This window comes from Podarcis cretensis, assembly GCF_951804945.1.
Source record: "Podarcis cretensis genome assembly, chromosome: 2".
Taxonomy (NCBI): Eukaryota; Metazoa; Chordata; class Lepidosauria; order Squamata; family Lacertidae; genus Podarcis; species Podarcis cretensis.
In genome coordinates this window covers 89,693,264-89,709,109 of record NC_137171.1, presented here as the reverse complement: position 1 = coordinate 89,709,109, position 15,846 = coordinate 89,693,264, and the positions used below count along the sequence as shown (strand labels likewise).

The 15,846-nt window shown below is 41.5% G+C and overlaps 1 protein-coding gene and 1 long non-coding RNA gene across 5 annotated transcripts in view; one reads left to right on the top strand and one right to left on the bottom strand.

Annotated features, from left to right (window-relative positions):
* Positions 1–15,846, top strand: part of LOC307209504 — a 197,411-nt gene that overhangs the window by 56,903 nt on the left and 124,662 nt on the right. The gene's annotated exons all lie outside the window — the stretch shown is intronic.
* Positions 1–15,846, bottom strand: part of FGD5 (FYVE, RhoGEF and PH domain containing 5) — a 134,896-nt gene that overhangs the window by 15,734 nt on the left and 103,316 nt on the right. For all 4 annotated transcript variants that reach the window (XM_079964490.1, XM_079964491.1, XM_079964489.1 and 1 more), the window contains exons 10-13: positions 14,737–14,795; positions 8,574–8,645; positions 7,336–7,404; positions 589–672 (exon numbers count right to left, since the gene is read on the bottom strand). In XM_079964490.1, the coding sequence (XP_079820616.1) occupies positions 589–672; positions 7,336–7,404; positions 8,574–8,645; positions 14,737–14,795 (284 nt within the window). The remainder of the gene's footprint in view (positions 1–588; positions 673–7,335; positions 7,405–8,573; positions 8,646–14,736; positions 14,796–15,846) is intronic.

Sequence of the window (15,846 nt, the reverse complement as noted above, 5' to 3'; positions counted from 1 at the left end):
TAAACCGATATCGCAGGACTTTCCCTGTTGTTTAAATTTAAAATGTTCTGAATATTTCACAAATCAGGCATATACTCTGCCCTCTCACCTATCTCTTAAAGAAAAATTTTTGGCGAGGCACAGGTGCAATGAATAATTTTCACATTCTTCAGAAACATATTAATTTAAATTGATCCAAAACTTCTTACACTGCCACGTCCAACAGCACATTGCTTCATTACTTGTTGATGTGAAGGAGGGCGTCTTGTTAGTGCTCCAACATTAACCCCTAGCTAAAGCAACTCTCAGTAGCTGCAAAGAGAACCAAAGGGAATCCTGACTAGATAGTAAATCAATTTTGATTTACATTATTCAGGACCAGCCTCTTTGGAAACTGCCTCATTAGGACTTTATTAACATCCTTGCCCACTGCTGCTGAACTTGTTCTAAATTCCTGCGCTTCAAATACTTTTCTCATTTTATCTCCTGTAGCAAACAAAGGTAACCTGAAGATAAAACACCTCTCCTTCCTTCCAGCCAAAGAGAACTAAAAGGCTTCCAGCTGGATGAAAACGCGGTGCTAAACAAAAGAGAGGGTGTTCACGTTACCCTCATGCCAGACACAGCCAAGGTGTTCTTCAGGCGATACTTGCCATCCTTCTGGGGATACGTATACAGCAGAACATCATTCATCTGTACAAAGAGAAAGACAAAATCAATTACTTGCAACATACCTCACAAGTCTCACTGGCATTCTAGGTCCACTACAAGGAGCAACTTGATGAACTATCTGGGGAACGGTCTGATTGCCAAATTCCTGAAAGGACCAAATGGAAGTGTTTCAGATGTGGGTGGGAGGATTTGTCATGTGACAGAGTGGCTGAGTGGCGGCTTTACCACTCGCCTGCTTCGTAACCCGACTCACATTAGCCAAACACTGCGTAACTTCTACCAAGTGGGTCAAATGATATGGGGCATTTTCAGATTATCTGTTTATAATGCAATGAGCAGACAGTTCTTCTGGAAATTTTGTTGTGGGAATAGACATTTCCCCAGCATAATTAAATATGCAATATTTTGGGAATCTGTAACAGGGGTGGGGGAGAAATAGGCTGTAACCAGCCAGGAAAGCTACTGAATGTTTGCACCACAGGGGAAAGGTGTGCCACTGTTCTATTGTGTGTGTGTGTGTGTGTGTGTGTGTGTGTGTGTGTGTGTGTTTTAAAATCAAATGGGGAAACGGAAGCTGAACATGGAAAACATGAGAGGAGTATGTTGTGATTATGATGTTACACAGATACCCTGTAAAACTGAATAAAGCACAGCTATTTCACAGTAAGCAGTGACACTCAGCTGAAATCCTGAACTGCTGTTTGTAGCTTTTATATAACAGCACACACCTTTCTAAGTGCTGAATGTCACAAGTTAGCCAACTGTACCACTGTGTCCTTAATGATTCTATCTAAACGGGCTTGTTTTTAGTGTGCTTTAGCCAGTATTCACAATACATTTCCTTACTGTTATTACTTTTCTTGCTTCTTAATACTTTTCTATATAACTTTTGATAGTTAATAGGATTCGTGCTCTTGCTGGGTGAGGCTACTGTGTGAAACCATGGCTTCATACCCCACACTGGGATTTATCAGGTGTTAAGGGCCAAATGGCGGAAGATGCAGAAGATCTCTCTTTTAAAGTATAATCTGCTATAGGGGGAGAAGGCAAATCAGGGCCTTCCTCCCCCTGTACATTTTTTCAGGCTATCATTATTCCCTGAATAGTATCTGTATGATTCCACTCCATGAATCTCCATAGGGTCAAAACTTTTTTAAAAAATAAGCAACAATCCACTACTATGCCACTACTGCCGGATTATTTAATCAGGCTGCCAGAACGTCTTAATAAAATATCTGTATAAAAAATGAACCTCATTATTATATTGGGATAAGCCATATAAGCAAGAACCCGAAGAGGCACATGGATAGACAAATACTGAAGACTGAAAAGCACAAGTCACAGAACTGATATTAAAAAGGGTCTTTGTTCTGTCTGAGTTCTGTCAACTTTTAACAGCAGTTTGCCTTCTTAACCATAAAACATGCAGTCCTTTAACTGGAGGTATTAGGCATGCAACCTGGGACCTTACACCTGGCAAAACATGCACCATAGCTCTGAACATTGGAAAATAGAATTGGAATGCTCGAATCCTGATCATTAGTTCCTTCCATGCTATACACTCACCCTGCTCCCTGGGCATTATTCTTCGTCTATCAGATTTATTATGGCACAAGGAGAAATATATTCTTTTCTTATCCCTTTAAAGAGCCCATGTTTGCTTCTCAAACAGCCTCAACAGCAGACTTTCCATATGACAAGGTGACAAATGGCTTGTCAGGGAAGTTTTTGTATCATTTACTTATTGCTTCATAAATTACCCACCCTGCCAGCATTAATCTAATCATCTTGGTGACCCCCACGTTGTTGTGATCTCATTAGGTATCCCTGTTTAACAAGGGCTAAACATACCCACCGAGACAAATTCATTACAGCCTCTTGGAAATTGGGGATTGGTGAGGTTAGTAGAGGAAAAGCCTCAGCTATTAAGAAATGGTTCACTGAAATGAATTTGACTGTGGTTATTTATTTATTTCAAAAACAGATTAAATATGGGAACTAATGCCACAGGAAGAGTATCAAGAGAAATTAATTTTGTTACTAAGCCACAAAAATGCTCTTGGTTCATGCAGCTGGTAACTCAACCTCCCAAATGAAATGGTGCCGGTGCAAAAAATAAATTAAGAGAATTGGGCTGCAGCATCCTTTGCATATTCAAAGTTTGCTTAATTACAGAGAAGGCCATACATACACTTTCTTTGCCTGTAATGCTGCCACATTGTTCAGGGTCATTCCAAGTCTCAGAAAAGACAGCTAATGAAGGGCACCCCGCCAACAAAAAAAATATGAGTTCATGTGAGGCATTGTCAGGCTCTTCCCAGCATGCACTGCTACACCCCTTGGCTACAAATTCTGCTTATTTTATTTATGAGAAATATTTCCACGAAACCAAAGACACTGTATGGTTGGTGATGATTAAGGAAGCCACCCTAGCGCACTGTTGCTATGGCAGCCATGATTAGTATCCCTCAGTTTTATTAAACTTTAATGGTGGTTGTGTTTTGTTAATTGCCCATTAGAGTTATTTCCCATCTGTTTTGTCTTTACATTCAAGGAAATGTGTCTGCAGTCTCTTCTAAGGCCTCACTGGCCATGACTTGCCACTATGAAATTCAAATTAATGCTTCTCAGCTTACCAGGAGGGGGATGGTAATGCTAAATATCCATGCAGGGTCTGAATATCTGTATAAAAGAGCAGTATGAATGAGATTACGCTGGTGTAAGTACCTAACCGGCACTACGTACCAGCCATTTTTTCCCCATTGCTATTTCATTGCTACCATTATAGCAATATTTTAGCCAGTTCTTAACGGACTGAAAATGCTTCTAGGCATCCTTAATCTGCAGAGATACCAAGGCAGCATACAAATATATAGAAGGGGAAACCCAGATAATACCATTAAGGATTAGCTAACTAAGTGATGCTCAGACTTAAGTAATTTTGTAAGCGCCTATCAAAATGTTTTCCCTTTTCCCAATTTATAAGACAAAGGAGAGGCAATGTTTTCCTAAATAATGTCTGGCACGATGGCATTGTATCTGAAGTAAATCAGTAAGCATGTACACATGGTAAAGGTTAACTTCAGAATGGGCTGGTTGATAGCATTTCTGGGAAGGACCCTATACCTCATCTATGCTATTATATGTGGATGGGATCAATTAAAAAAGTTATTTCCATGAGATAAAACAAAACAAAACAAATTTACAGTGAGCTTTACTATCTGTCCAGTCAGATCTGCCAGGAAAACCAAGACATGGATTTAGCCTTTTTGTATAGATGAAAAGATTGGAATCGCTGCAAATACAGAAGATAGTCCGACAGGGTGTATATTGGTGTGTAGGTGTCTGCATGTGTGAAGAAGTATGCATGCACACGAAAGCTTATACCCAGAACAAACTTAGTCGGTCTCTAAGGTGCTACTGGACAATTTTTTATTTTTAAAAATTTACTGTGAAAAAGAAGTTATTTAGGATAAAGATGACAATATATTTGTACAGTATCTTCTCATGACTAAATTTAGGTTGGACATCAGACTTCTGGAGCAGTCTTCCTAGAGAAAGTGTGGGAAAGAACCTCAACAATTTTGAGATGTTCAAACGAGCTGCAGAAGAACTGTGGAAGAAGCGTGAATGATTATTTCCACGCTGTAATAAAAGCAGGGACTCATGCATTTCCTCTGATGCAAAGTCCAAAAAGAACAAGGAAACAGGAAACATAAATCACTTGGTGCTTCCTCTGTCACTGCTTGCTTCTTTCATCTGTGACCAGTTGTATCTAGTTCTTCAGATGAGGCCCTCTTCAGTTTCATCTGCAAAATGCAGCCTTAAAGGACACTGCCTTCTTGGTGGTGATCTCCCAGCGATGGAATGCCCCCCTCCTCCGCCCCCAGTCAGACTGGCACAGACATTGTATTCTTTTTGGTTTCCAGTGCCAGGTTAGGACATTTTTTATGTGCCCAGGATTTTTAATCCTGCCTGCTTGTAGTGCTCTGTGATATGAATTATATGCATGAGCTTAGTTTGTGCCTCTCAACATTTGAAGTTGGGCTTCATTCTAAGGTTATGCTCACTTTTCGGTGCTGGATTTTTGGGGTGGATGCAAATGTATCTCTTCCTCTAGTGTGTAGGGATCTCTGCATATTCACAAATCAGCATACAACCCACAAGTAGCCACCACATACACACAAACTTCTTAAGGGTTCGTTCCCATTCAATCTATCCAGGTACAAGCTTCTGAGAGATCAAGGTGCAGCCTGACTCATAATCTTGCACCCTGGAACTTGTGCCTCCTCCTCCAAATGTTCCAGCACCTTCAAATTTGATTCCAACCCCACAACTTGAGAACTACTTCATTAACTGGTAAGGGGAATAATGAATGGGGGAAACCTATGCTACGCTGGGAGCCTGGGTAGTTTTGTAGCCACAAAGTTGTGCAGTATTGTTGAATTTGGTGCATCCTGGCAGGATGTTTGTTTGCTCTGTTTCACTGGATGCCTGCCTGTTTCCTGAGTCCAATGACTGTTTACAGAGATGCTGGATCCTCTTTTCAAAGATCACCAGGGTACGCTGCTGAATTGACACTCTCTACCCCTCCAAGCTTAAACACCTTTGGAATATTCTGTAAGCATTGAACTGTCAGCCAATTTACCTGTGGGGCATGGAATGAAACCTGCATATGGATCACCAAATTATTTCAAATATAATAAAAAACTGTCTGTTTGCTGTGCAAAATGTGATTTCTAAAGGACCATCTTTCTGCCCCTGAAGATCCAGAAATGCCTTTTGGTCAGCAGCCCTTTATGTAAGGAAGTAAGTCCCACTGAACTCAATGTTACCTCCTTCCAAGCACACATTTACTCAGACTGTTTCAGTCCCACGCTAGAAAATATCACTGGGGAAGTTCTACTTTTAACGTAGACGCACAATACATGGACGCACAATCTACATATGTTGGCTCCGTTTGCACAGCAGGCTTCCACTTGCACAAAGGAACTTCCCTGTCTTCTTCCTTGCTCCTGCATCCCCACGCAAAGCCTCAAAATCTGGTAGAAACATCACAATCTGATAGCATCTCCATTCTTTACTACTCATGCAATGAAGCTTCCCCATCATCTCCTCTGCAGCTGCCTCCCAACCTCAAACTCCAGATTGTGATATTCCTACCAGAACCACTGATGGCTTTCAGTTCAATCGATAGTGTTGAGAAGTACATCACAGGTTTCTCAGGCTTTTATTTTCCTGGATTGTCCTAGAAATCTTTCCCTTTAAAAAAAAAATCACAAAAAACTACCAAAAATGGGGCTGCATGGCCCAGATGTTTCACTTTTTAAAATTGGTTGATCCCTATTCTTCCTTTTCAATCTAAACTCCAGCAGTTTTGTCTTTCGTGATACTACACATGCATGACCATATCATTCATTTCTGGCAGGCAAGCATTAAAAAAAAAAAAAAAAAAGAGTCACTGGTATGTCTGTTAAATCCCACAAGAATGAGCTCGTGCAGTATCTCCATATGCCAAGGGATTATTATTATCCCCCCCCCGCAGTGAGCAGCCAGTTTTACCCCATTCAACACAACGTTTAACAGAAGCCTAAACTCATGTCTCATGGAGAAATTGCCACTCCATAGCCCTTTAATGGTAAATTTACTCTCATTTCAATGCACACTTTGTTTCAACTATAACATTGCCTCTGTCTCTGCAACTTTTTATGATGAGGACAACTCTGAAAAGCATAATTGAAGCCGAGGCTGTGCTTACATCTCCCACTGCCTCTTCAGCATTGCAGCAAGAAGGGCGAAGGAACACTACTGCAAGGAACTATCCTGGTCCCTGGAAGATCTGCCTGCTAAAACTACAGCAGTGGCTAGCTGAAGCTCCTTAGTAACCAAAGGAAGGCACACTTCTCCCGCTCAGAGGCACCTCAGCCTTGGATATTACTTTGCATGCTCCAGAGCTAAGCACACAGGAAAATAGGTTTTAGTGAAAATAAGGTGTCAGCCTGATCTTATATAGTATTGGAAGCAAGATGGACATGATGTTGAATGTGCGTGATTGCATTTTACCTGTCTAGTTTTGTTTTGTTTTCCAAATAAGAGCCACAGCAGGACCAGGGACACCAGGGTTAGGACAGTAGCAGAGGTGGTACTGGACCTCTCCCCCAACAGTCCTGACAGAAATCCTCCTGCCCAGCAAATTTCTATTTGCTCCCAACAGAGGCACTTACATCAGCATCAAAGGAAGCTAATATATACCTAAATACATTGAAATCAATGGGTTGAGGGGGCATACCTAACTAACGCTGCATAGGATATAGCTGTAAAAAATAAATCCTGCTACAAATTAAAATATTGTCATTCCTTGTACTAAATAAACCATGAGACCAAAAGGGTGGCTTCTATTGGCCCATTGTTAGGGTATAATGGTTATGAGACAATTAATATACAGAGTCATATACTATGCCTGTTTATGCAGAAGTCTGCTAAGCAGATTGGGAATTACTTCAAAGTGGGTGCATGGAATTGCAGCTTTGCAGTGCCGTCCTAACCATGTTTGCTCAGAAGCAAATCCCACTGCATTCATTGTAGCTGGCCTCCTAGCTGGGATGTTTAGATCACAAGCCTCAGTCACCAAGACCCACTTGTCTGCATGTGTCCGCAGAGTGAAAGAGATTAAAGTATTCTTACCAAGAACAAATGTCGAGGGTGCCTATTTTTTCCACACACTTTCATCAGCGTCCCTTCTTTAAGAAACACCTGAGGAGGAAAACAGAGCCTTCAGTCAGTACCTCCTGCCTTTGAAGATGGGACTGCAGGCGGCAGCTAGCGCTGAATGTGGCAGCTAGGTTGCTTGTGGGGGGCAAATCACAACTAGCATATAGCACCTGGTTGCAGGATTTGCACTGCCTGCCAATCTGCTAGTAGGCCAAATTCAAGGTTTTGGTGTTGACATGTAGGGCCCTGTACAGCTCAGGACCAGGTTACTTGAGAAACCACTTTATCCCTGATATAGGTCACTGCGTTCTCCTGCAGAGTTTCTTCTTAAGGTCTCCAAAATATCACAACTCAGTTCCACAGTAACTTGGGGTAGGGCTTTTAGTGTCAAAACCCCTGTTCTATGGAGCAGCAATCCTGTTGAGATACAACAGACGTCCACTATCTGTACTTTCCAGAAACAACCAAAGACATTTTTGTTTTGACAAGCTTTCCCAGCTGCATGAAAAGATCTCTGCCTTAGGTGTTTGTCTTGTATTTTCTTTAAACCCATTTTGGGTTTGATTGTTTTTTTGGAATGTTTTTTAAAAAGAGAATTTTGCCTGTTTTTATGACATGCATATAAATTGCTTTGAGACTTTTATGTAAATGGTGATTCCTAAACAATTTAGTGGGAGTAGGAGTAGTCATTAAGCCTGGGTGAATTCAAAGTGTTTTTTGCTTTCTGCCTAGAAGTTGAAAATGTTGTGGGCAAGGGAAGCCTCTCCAACTATGGTACTCCATAACTGAGATGCTATGGCTGAAAAGACCTTCTCCCTCACCACTGAAGGAGGCCTTTGGAGAAGAGTGTCAGCAGAAGAGCTTAAAAGCACCAGCAGCTTTTTTCTTTGGGGTGATAACCAGTTCTAGCACAGGAAGCAGTCCTTGAGGTGATGGGGCTGGGGTGTTGCAGGGTGGAATTGAGGTTGTGCCTGCAAGGATGTGCTGCCAGACCCCCTGCTGATCCGTCTGTGTGTGTGTGGGGGGGGGGCATCCTTGCCACCACTCTACCCCATCCCAGGCCTGTTCTGCTAAGCTGCAGGGATGCAAGTGTCCAGAGGGCAGTTCAAGACTTACCATATAAGCTGCTAAAGATAATAGCTACTGGGGCCTTGACAGAAAAAAGGATGGCAACCTTACAGTAAGTGGAACCGAACGCAGGTGGAACTCACCCTTCCTGGTCGAAGGAGGTTGCTCTGCCCCTTGACACTGTGCTCTATATGTACCAGCTTCTGCAAATTTTCCTGTGGCAGAGAAAGGACCAAAAACAAGCAAGAAAGGTTTAGCTTTCGATTCTTAGAAGGTGATCAAAACATTCCCTTTTCAGTTCAAAATGCACCAAGACAGGGCATTTTGCTACCTGAGGCAGAACAGCAAATGGCACTCTCTTCCCTACAAGTCAAGGTAAATAATTTCCAAACCTCGCCAAATTATTTGGGCAGTTGAAGCAGGAAATGCCACAAACATCTCTGTCTAGCAGTTATAAAGAAACAAAGACTTAAGTCACAGTTTGCTGCCCTTTCATGACCCCCTAACCATTTTTATCCTGAAGCAGCTGTTTTGCTCTGCCTAATAATAGGGCCGGCTCTACACCTGGATTTCACTAACCAGCTGGGCCGAAGGTGGCCTTCCCATTAGAAAGCGTTATCATTGCTGAGGCATTAATCTTCTGAAGTGTGCTAGAAGCAGAATTAACATGGAGGCTCCAGACAAGCACATCAAAAAAAATTTCATTTATTTTCAAATATTTCTACCCTGCTCTCCAACTCCAAAAGAGGTTCCAAAGTGGCCAGCAACTGAGAACCAATAAATTTAAAGCAACTTTACAGAGCATTAACAATAGCAGGGATGTGAAAGGCAATTGACAGCTGCACAACTGTTAGTAGTCACACAACAGGTGTGGCACGGGTGGATTTGAGCAGAGAGTCACTAAACCCTGGAACACCTCAGTGTGGTCTTGTGAACCAGCCTTTATACAAGAAGCACTGTATTGCCCAGAAGTTAATGTGATCTAGATCATCTTATGATGATTAATCAAGAGGAAGCAGCATTCCACAAAGGTTCACTGCAACATGAATTAAAAAGTTTTTTTTCCCTTTTGGGTGCAGTATGTAGTCTGCAAACTATCCCTTTGAACAGCTTAAGTGCCTCAGTTTCCATTTCCAGTGTCACACCTACACTATACTTTTAAAGCACATGACTTCCCCCAAAGAATTCTGGGTACTATAGTTTACCCCTCTCAGAGCTATAATTTCCAGCACCCTCAACAAACAAAAGTTCTCAGGATTACCTGGGGGAAGCCATGTGCTTTTAATGTATGGTGCAGCTATGAACTATGTGTAGAAAGGAGAAGAGAATTGGTAATTTATGTTTTTATTCAGAAATTTGTGTATTAAAAAACAAGACAAAAATAATGAAAGGAAACTGCTAATTGTTTCTCCCACTTCAGAAACAGACATTTCTGCTGTTCAAGGGGAAAGCAATATGTAATTTTGTCACTCAGCTATCCTCATTGTGAAACAGTAAAACCTGCTGAATCTGCAAACAGGAAGTGTTTAATTAAAGACTCAGGAGCCCTTAGAAACCACAACAGAAGTTTGCCTGCCCACAGTAGACAGGATGGAGCGGCATCAGCATTTTATTGGGGGTGGAGATGTACCACAAATCAGGTCTGAAAAAGCAAATGCAAACAATACAGAAAATAATGGAATGCAACATCTGCCTTTTCCATAAAAAGTGAACAGAGAATGGTAATTCCAGAGAAAAGGGTTGTTGTGGAAGTAGCCTAAGGCCCCTATAAAGGAGTGTTGCCATATTTTTATGGAAGAAGAACTATATCTTAGGAACTGCATCAACAGAAGCTCAACATGTGAAACATTTCCTGGCATTGAGATGCAGTAATGAGAAATCAGCTATTCACTCACTGCCTGCCATCACAAAGACACACAACAACATCAGTATAGTTAACTGTTTTGTCTCTGTGGACAAACATTTCTTCCCTGGATATTTAGTTCTGTAACAGGGGCAAGGGATCTTTATGAGAGAATTTGCTGTCTACAGCATCACCAGACTACCATCCCAAAGTCTGCTTCGGAGACCAGGAGTATAAAATTACTTATATGCAGTCACAATATTTGCCACGTATCTGAAATGGTGGGAAGTAGTCTAGTCCATTTCAGATCTCCTCTAGGTCATATACATCACACAATCCATAGTTCATAGACTTTAAGTGGTTTAGTGCATTACATTTGTTATTACCGTAACTGAATTTTAAATAGGATATTTTATACTGGGGTGTTTTATTTTATTGCAGCTTTTCCTGAGCTGCTTTGGTCTGGGTTAGTAGATAAAAGGGAGTTTTAAATAAATAAATAAATAAATATTATGCAAATTCTTAAAAAAAACAAACACCTCAACAACAACCCACATTTGAATGTCATAGACTTGTTGACAGGATTATTTGTGATGCTTCACCTTCAGTAGCAATAGATATGTAGCTGTGGTCTTTACAAGCAAGGTTAAGTATTAAGTGAGTAATGAAATCTGGTGTCCTTTGCAGAGATTAGAGAACTCATTAACGGAGTCTGACCCTATTAACTGCCTACCTGCATTGAAGAGCTTGGACACAATCAATGAGTCCTGGCAAGTTGTGTAATCTTCCACAGTATGGTATTTAAAATGAATCTAATGAGACCTTTGTTCCCATTACAGTGACAATACTGGATGGCACTTCAGTACGAAAGGGATGAGTTTTTAATGAATTGCTCTCATTACATCCGCAGCATTGGTGTGTTTGGTCTCCTAACATCTTGGTCTGCATGTCTCCATTGCAGTGATGTTTTCTTGTTCCCATGAAACATTTTAATTGGGCAGATGGTTTGTTGAGGCTGCAAGCCTATATATGCTTACTCCGGTGTTAACTGCTTTTGAAGACACTGGGTCTTATTCCCAACTTAACACACACAGGATTGAGCTATGAAGGAGACTTGGAAAGGAAAAGAACAGTGCTAGTTAAGTTTTGCCCGGTGCCAATAATTATGGCTGAATTAATTGACTAATTGGTATGATGAATTGATTAATCAAAAATTAAAGGAGTGGACTGAATTTTAATCAGGACCCTGTCTGGGGAAATGGAAGTCCTATTCACAGGTGATGCTATGTCTCATGATACAATCAATGCTTTTAAAAGCATTTTCTTCACAATGCATCTTTTTTCGGGGTGGGTATTAGCTGAGAAAATTTGCTAGCTTCATTAAACAACAGAAAAATATCAACTGAATTGGGAGTAATTATTATTTTAATAGGTTAATTAAACAGCCAGTTAGTAAAAAGCAAGATATATAATTTATTTTAAAAGCCTTTCATTCAACCAAAAGTAATGTTAGGAAGTGAAGCGTCATTCATTTTTATTGCATTTTTCATTGTTGCTTTGGTATATATTAAATTTTACTTTTGAAAGAGATCCAAACACCTTGATTAGTGACCATAAAGCTTCATAAAGCAGTTTCAGAGTTGGAGGGCAGAAGATAAATACGTGGGTATGTTTAAGGGGAGACGGCCACTGGTAGACTTAGTTCATCTCTCCACTTCCCCTTTAGGCAGTTTTCATAGAGTTTGATAACAATAATAATCAGTTGATGGACCGGAGGGTTTCATGGAGGCAACTGATGAAAGGAAAATGGATGGCATAGCCACAGACTTCTAGATCATGAGCCTAGTCTTATTCTGAAAGGAATTAGATTTCTTGTCTAACATTTATTTTCAGGAAATGCTTAATAGCGATTCAGCTCCTGTGGGCAAAGTTAATGCAAAAAGAGTGAGACCCTTGGCTTTTCAGGATTTGTATCTTCAGCTCTTTAGAAAGTTGCCAGCTTTTCTGTTGTCCTCCCTCTTGGGCCTTTCACAGCAGTTGGATGTGCAAAAATTAAACATTCCCCCCAGCACGTCTATCACTATGCCAGGGGAAATTTCACCTTCAAAATTTATGTGTGCCAACCTTCAGAGAAAGGCACAGGAGCCGAGCCAGAAAGATGGCGGTGGGGAGGAAGAGGTAATCCTGCTTGCAGGTGGTAATGCACCCAGCCCCGCCAAATACATTTTCTTCCTCTTTAATGAAGTGGAAATGGCAGTGTGCAAATGCCTACAGACTTCGCAGTGCAAAGACCCATCTGTTTTTTGTCCACAAGGAAAACTGTTTCTGAAACCTGGACAGTAAAACAGACCATGAAAATGTTGGCCGTGCTCAGTCTTGGCACATGTTTCAGAGACATGGATTTTAAATCCCACAATCGGAGATTCCCAGCTGTGTGGAAATGGGGGAACATTTTTGGCCATATTTTAAGCAGCTGCTTTGACTTTCCATCTTGACAAAGCACATGGCTTCCTTTTTTAAATATATTTTTTAAAAAGTGGAAGCTTCGTTTCCTCTTCACAGGCACACAGCAGTCCTAAATTTCTGTAAAGAGAAGGTGGGCTGCATCTGACCAGGCGGAAGCTGTCGGGTGGATCTGGCTCACAGACACTTGGCAAGCTACCCTCCCCAGACGCTTCCGCCTTTCAAAAGCATAACAAGATTCCTTGCACAATCCCCCAGCAGCATATAAGAGCAGGTGAATTAGTATAACAGTCCCCACCATGTGGTTCCACGGAAGTGTCGGAAGTCCATGAATTTCCTATCTAAAAGCCATAGTTAAGAAGTGAATTAGTTTCTTTGGTGGTCATCTACTGTAGGGTTTTAAAAGCATGCAAGTCTCAAGGCACCTGTCCACAGGCACTTGTAAGAGTTGCCTCTATATCTTAGGATGCAAGAAATGTCAGTACAGTGGTACCTCTGGTTGTGAACGGGATCCGTTCCAGAGACCTGTTCGCAACCTGAAAAGAGCACAACCTGAAGCACCCTATCTGCGCAGGTGAGTGGTGCAATTTGGCACTTGTGCACATGCGCAAAGCACAATTTAGCGCTTTTGCACATGCACAAGTGGTGAAACCCAGAAGTAACCCTTTCCGGTACTTCCAAGTCACCACGGGATGCAACCTGAAAACATGAGGTATGACTGTATTTTCATCCCTCCCATTGCAAGGATCACCTGATCATCTTGTTTTACTTTCATACTGTGAGAAAGGAGGGGGCAGAAGCTACTTCAAGACTTCCATCTCTAGTACTGTTGCACTATTTTTTCCTTTGAACTGTCCTGCGACAGGATGGCTGCATGAGAGCTGCTCCTCTCGTACATGTTTGTTACATTCTTTCATTTCTTTAATTAGTAAACAGCTTTGCTTCCGTTTACTCTTCATTTGGGTGCTCACAAGAGCAGATGTGAGTCCACAGCACCAGGACCGATTCCTTGGAATGCTGCGTTGGTGTTCCTGTGTTCCTGTGATCGGAAGGTTGGAGAAGCTGCTCCCATCACCCAGCCCATGCAGGCGCTGAAGACGTGGGCTGAACATGGGTGTACGGAAAAGAAAATGTGTGCTGCCAAGTTGCAACCGTAGATCAGTTTTCTTGAAACAGCAAACTTTCATAGGAACACAGGATGGTGCCTGACACTGAGTGAGACCAATGGTCGATGTAGCTCAGGACAGTCCCACACTGACTTGCAGAGACTTCCTAAGGTTTCACAGTTTCCAGCCCAACTGAAGTTGCATGGGATTGAACCTGGGACTTTCTGTGTGCAAAACAGATGCTCTACTGCAGGTATTGTTTCTTTTTGGTCCCAACACTGGCTTCCATTTCCTGCCTGCTGAGAAACACCCCTGGAGCTCTGTTTGCTAGAACAGGTGGGGGAAGGAAGTGGCACAAGGGAAAGAAAAACTGCTACATTATGGAATTAAAAATTGCGATGTAGGTTTCCAGGTTGAACTCTATTTGTGTGGGAGCCAAACTAGATGTGACACAGCAGATCAATTGTTAGATCTCTGGAAATGTTTCAAAAGCAGCTGCCACGGAGACTTTGATGCCCTGGTGTTGGAAGTGTTTAACCTGAATTTGCATAGCTATTTTGTCTATTTATAAGCAATCCCCATATTATGTCAAACCACCTAGCTCAGGCATAGTCATATTTTGTTTTAACACTGGAATGTTTCATCGTTGCTTTAGAGCACAGTCGTACACATGTTTACCCAGAAGTAAGCTTGCAATACTAACCCCGCTTACCAGGGAGTAAACCCCACTGAATTCAATAGTACTTGCTTCTGCGTGGGCATTGGGGAGCTACCCTGTGCGGTAAGTTTTACACATTAATATTTATTTCTGACAGATAATTAAAAATACATGTTGATTTGAGATATATCTGAACTGGTAGCACTTAGGAGGCATCAGGGCAAGGTGGAACTCACCCCTTGCTGCATGCTGTCATTGGCTCGGTCCGCAACTTCGGAGACAATGAGCAAGGCAGCTGCGGTGGAAGAAAGCAGAACACGTTAACTGAGGTTCAGAAAGAAAAGATGTGCAGATTTTTAGGAGGAAGAATATATATCCTTCTTAGGTATGGAGTCTCGCTAAGACCAAAGTAAGTTGTACTGCCTAGGAATTAATGCTGTTCAAGAAATACATGTTCAAATTCCTGTTCAACCATTACTTGGTCTGGGAGCCTTAGACAAGTTGCTACAGCTCAGCCTCACTTCTACAAAATGAAAGCAACATTCCTATTGAACAGGGGGCTATTGCACACTTGTCTCAGTTACAGTTATTGCAAATATACATTATATGTAAGGTAAAGGTAAAGGGCCCCTGGATGGTTTAGTCCAGTCAAAGGTGACTATGGGATCTTGCTTTTCAGGCCAAGGGAGCTGGCATTTGTCCACAGACAGCTTTCCTGGTCATGTGGCCAGCATGACTAAACCGCTTCTGGTGCAACAGGACAACATGACAGAAGCCAGAGCGCACGGAAGCGCTGTTTACCTTCCCGCCGCAGCAGTACCTATTTGTCTACTTGCACTGGTGTGCATTCGAACTGCTAGGTTGGCAGAAACTGGTGTCGATAAACTGGATAAATTTACTTGAATAAATGTGAGTTAGTGAACAAATGCAATGGTAGAGTTCAGACTTTGGTGGGGTTTTTAAATATATATATATATATATATATATATATATATATAGCAGAATATTGTGTTTGCCTCTGCTCAAACAACGCATTTTGGAACCCTCTAGGTTTTGGATCTGGCCACAATCTGGTATATGTAACTGGCTATACTTTGCACAAATCCAGAAGACAAAACATATACACTTTGGTTGCAAGGCATTAAGAATGCTTCAAATGAGAACACTGCACAGTAAAATCCCTTTCATGGATTCAGTTTTCCATATAAATCAAACTGCGTAGTAACAAGCAGTTCTTGACCATGAATATAAAGCCAACTGCTTTTCAAAGTTGCTTTGAAAAGTCGCATTGAGTTGCCTGCAGCAAGAAAAAGCGACTAATAAATTTAACAAATAATAATAAATTA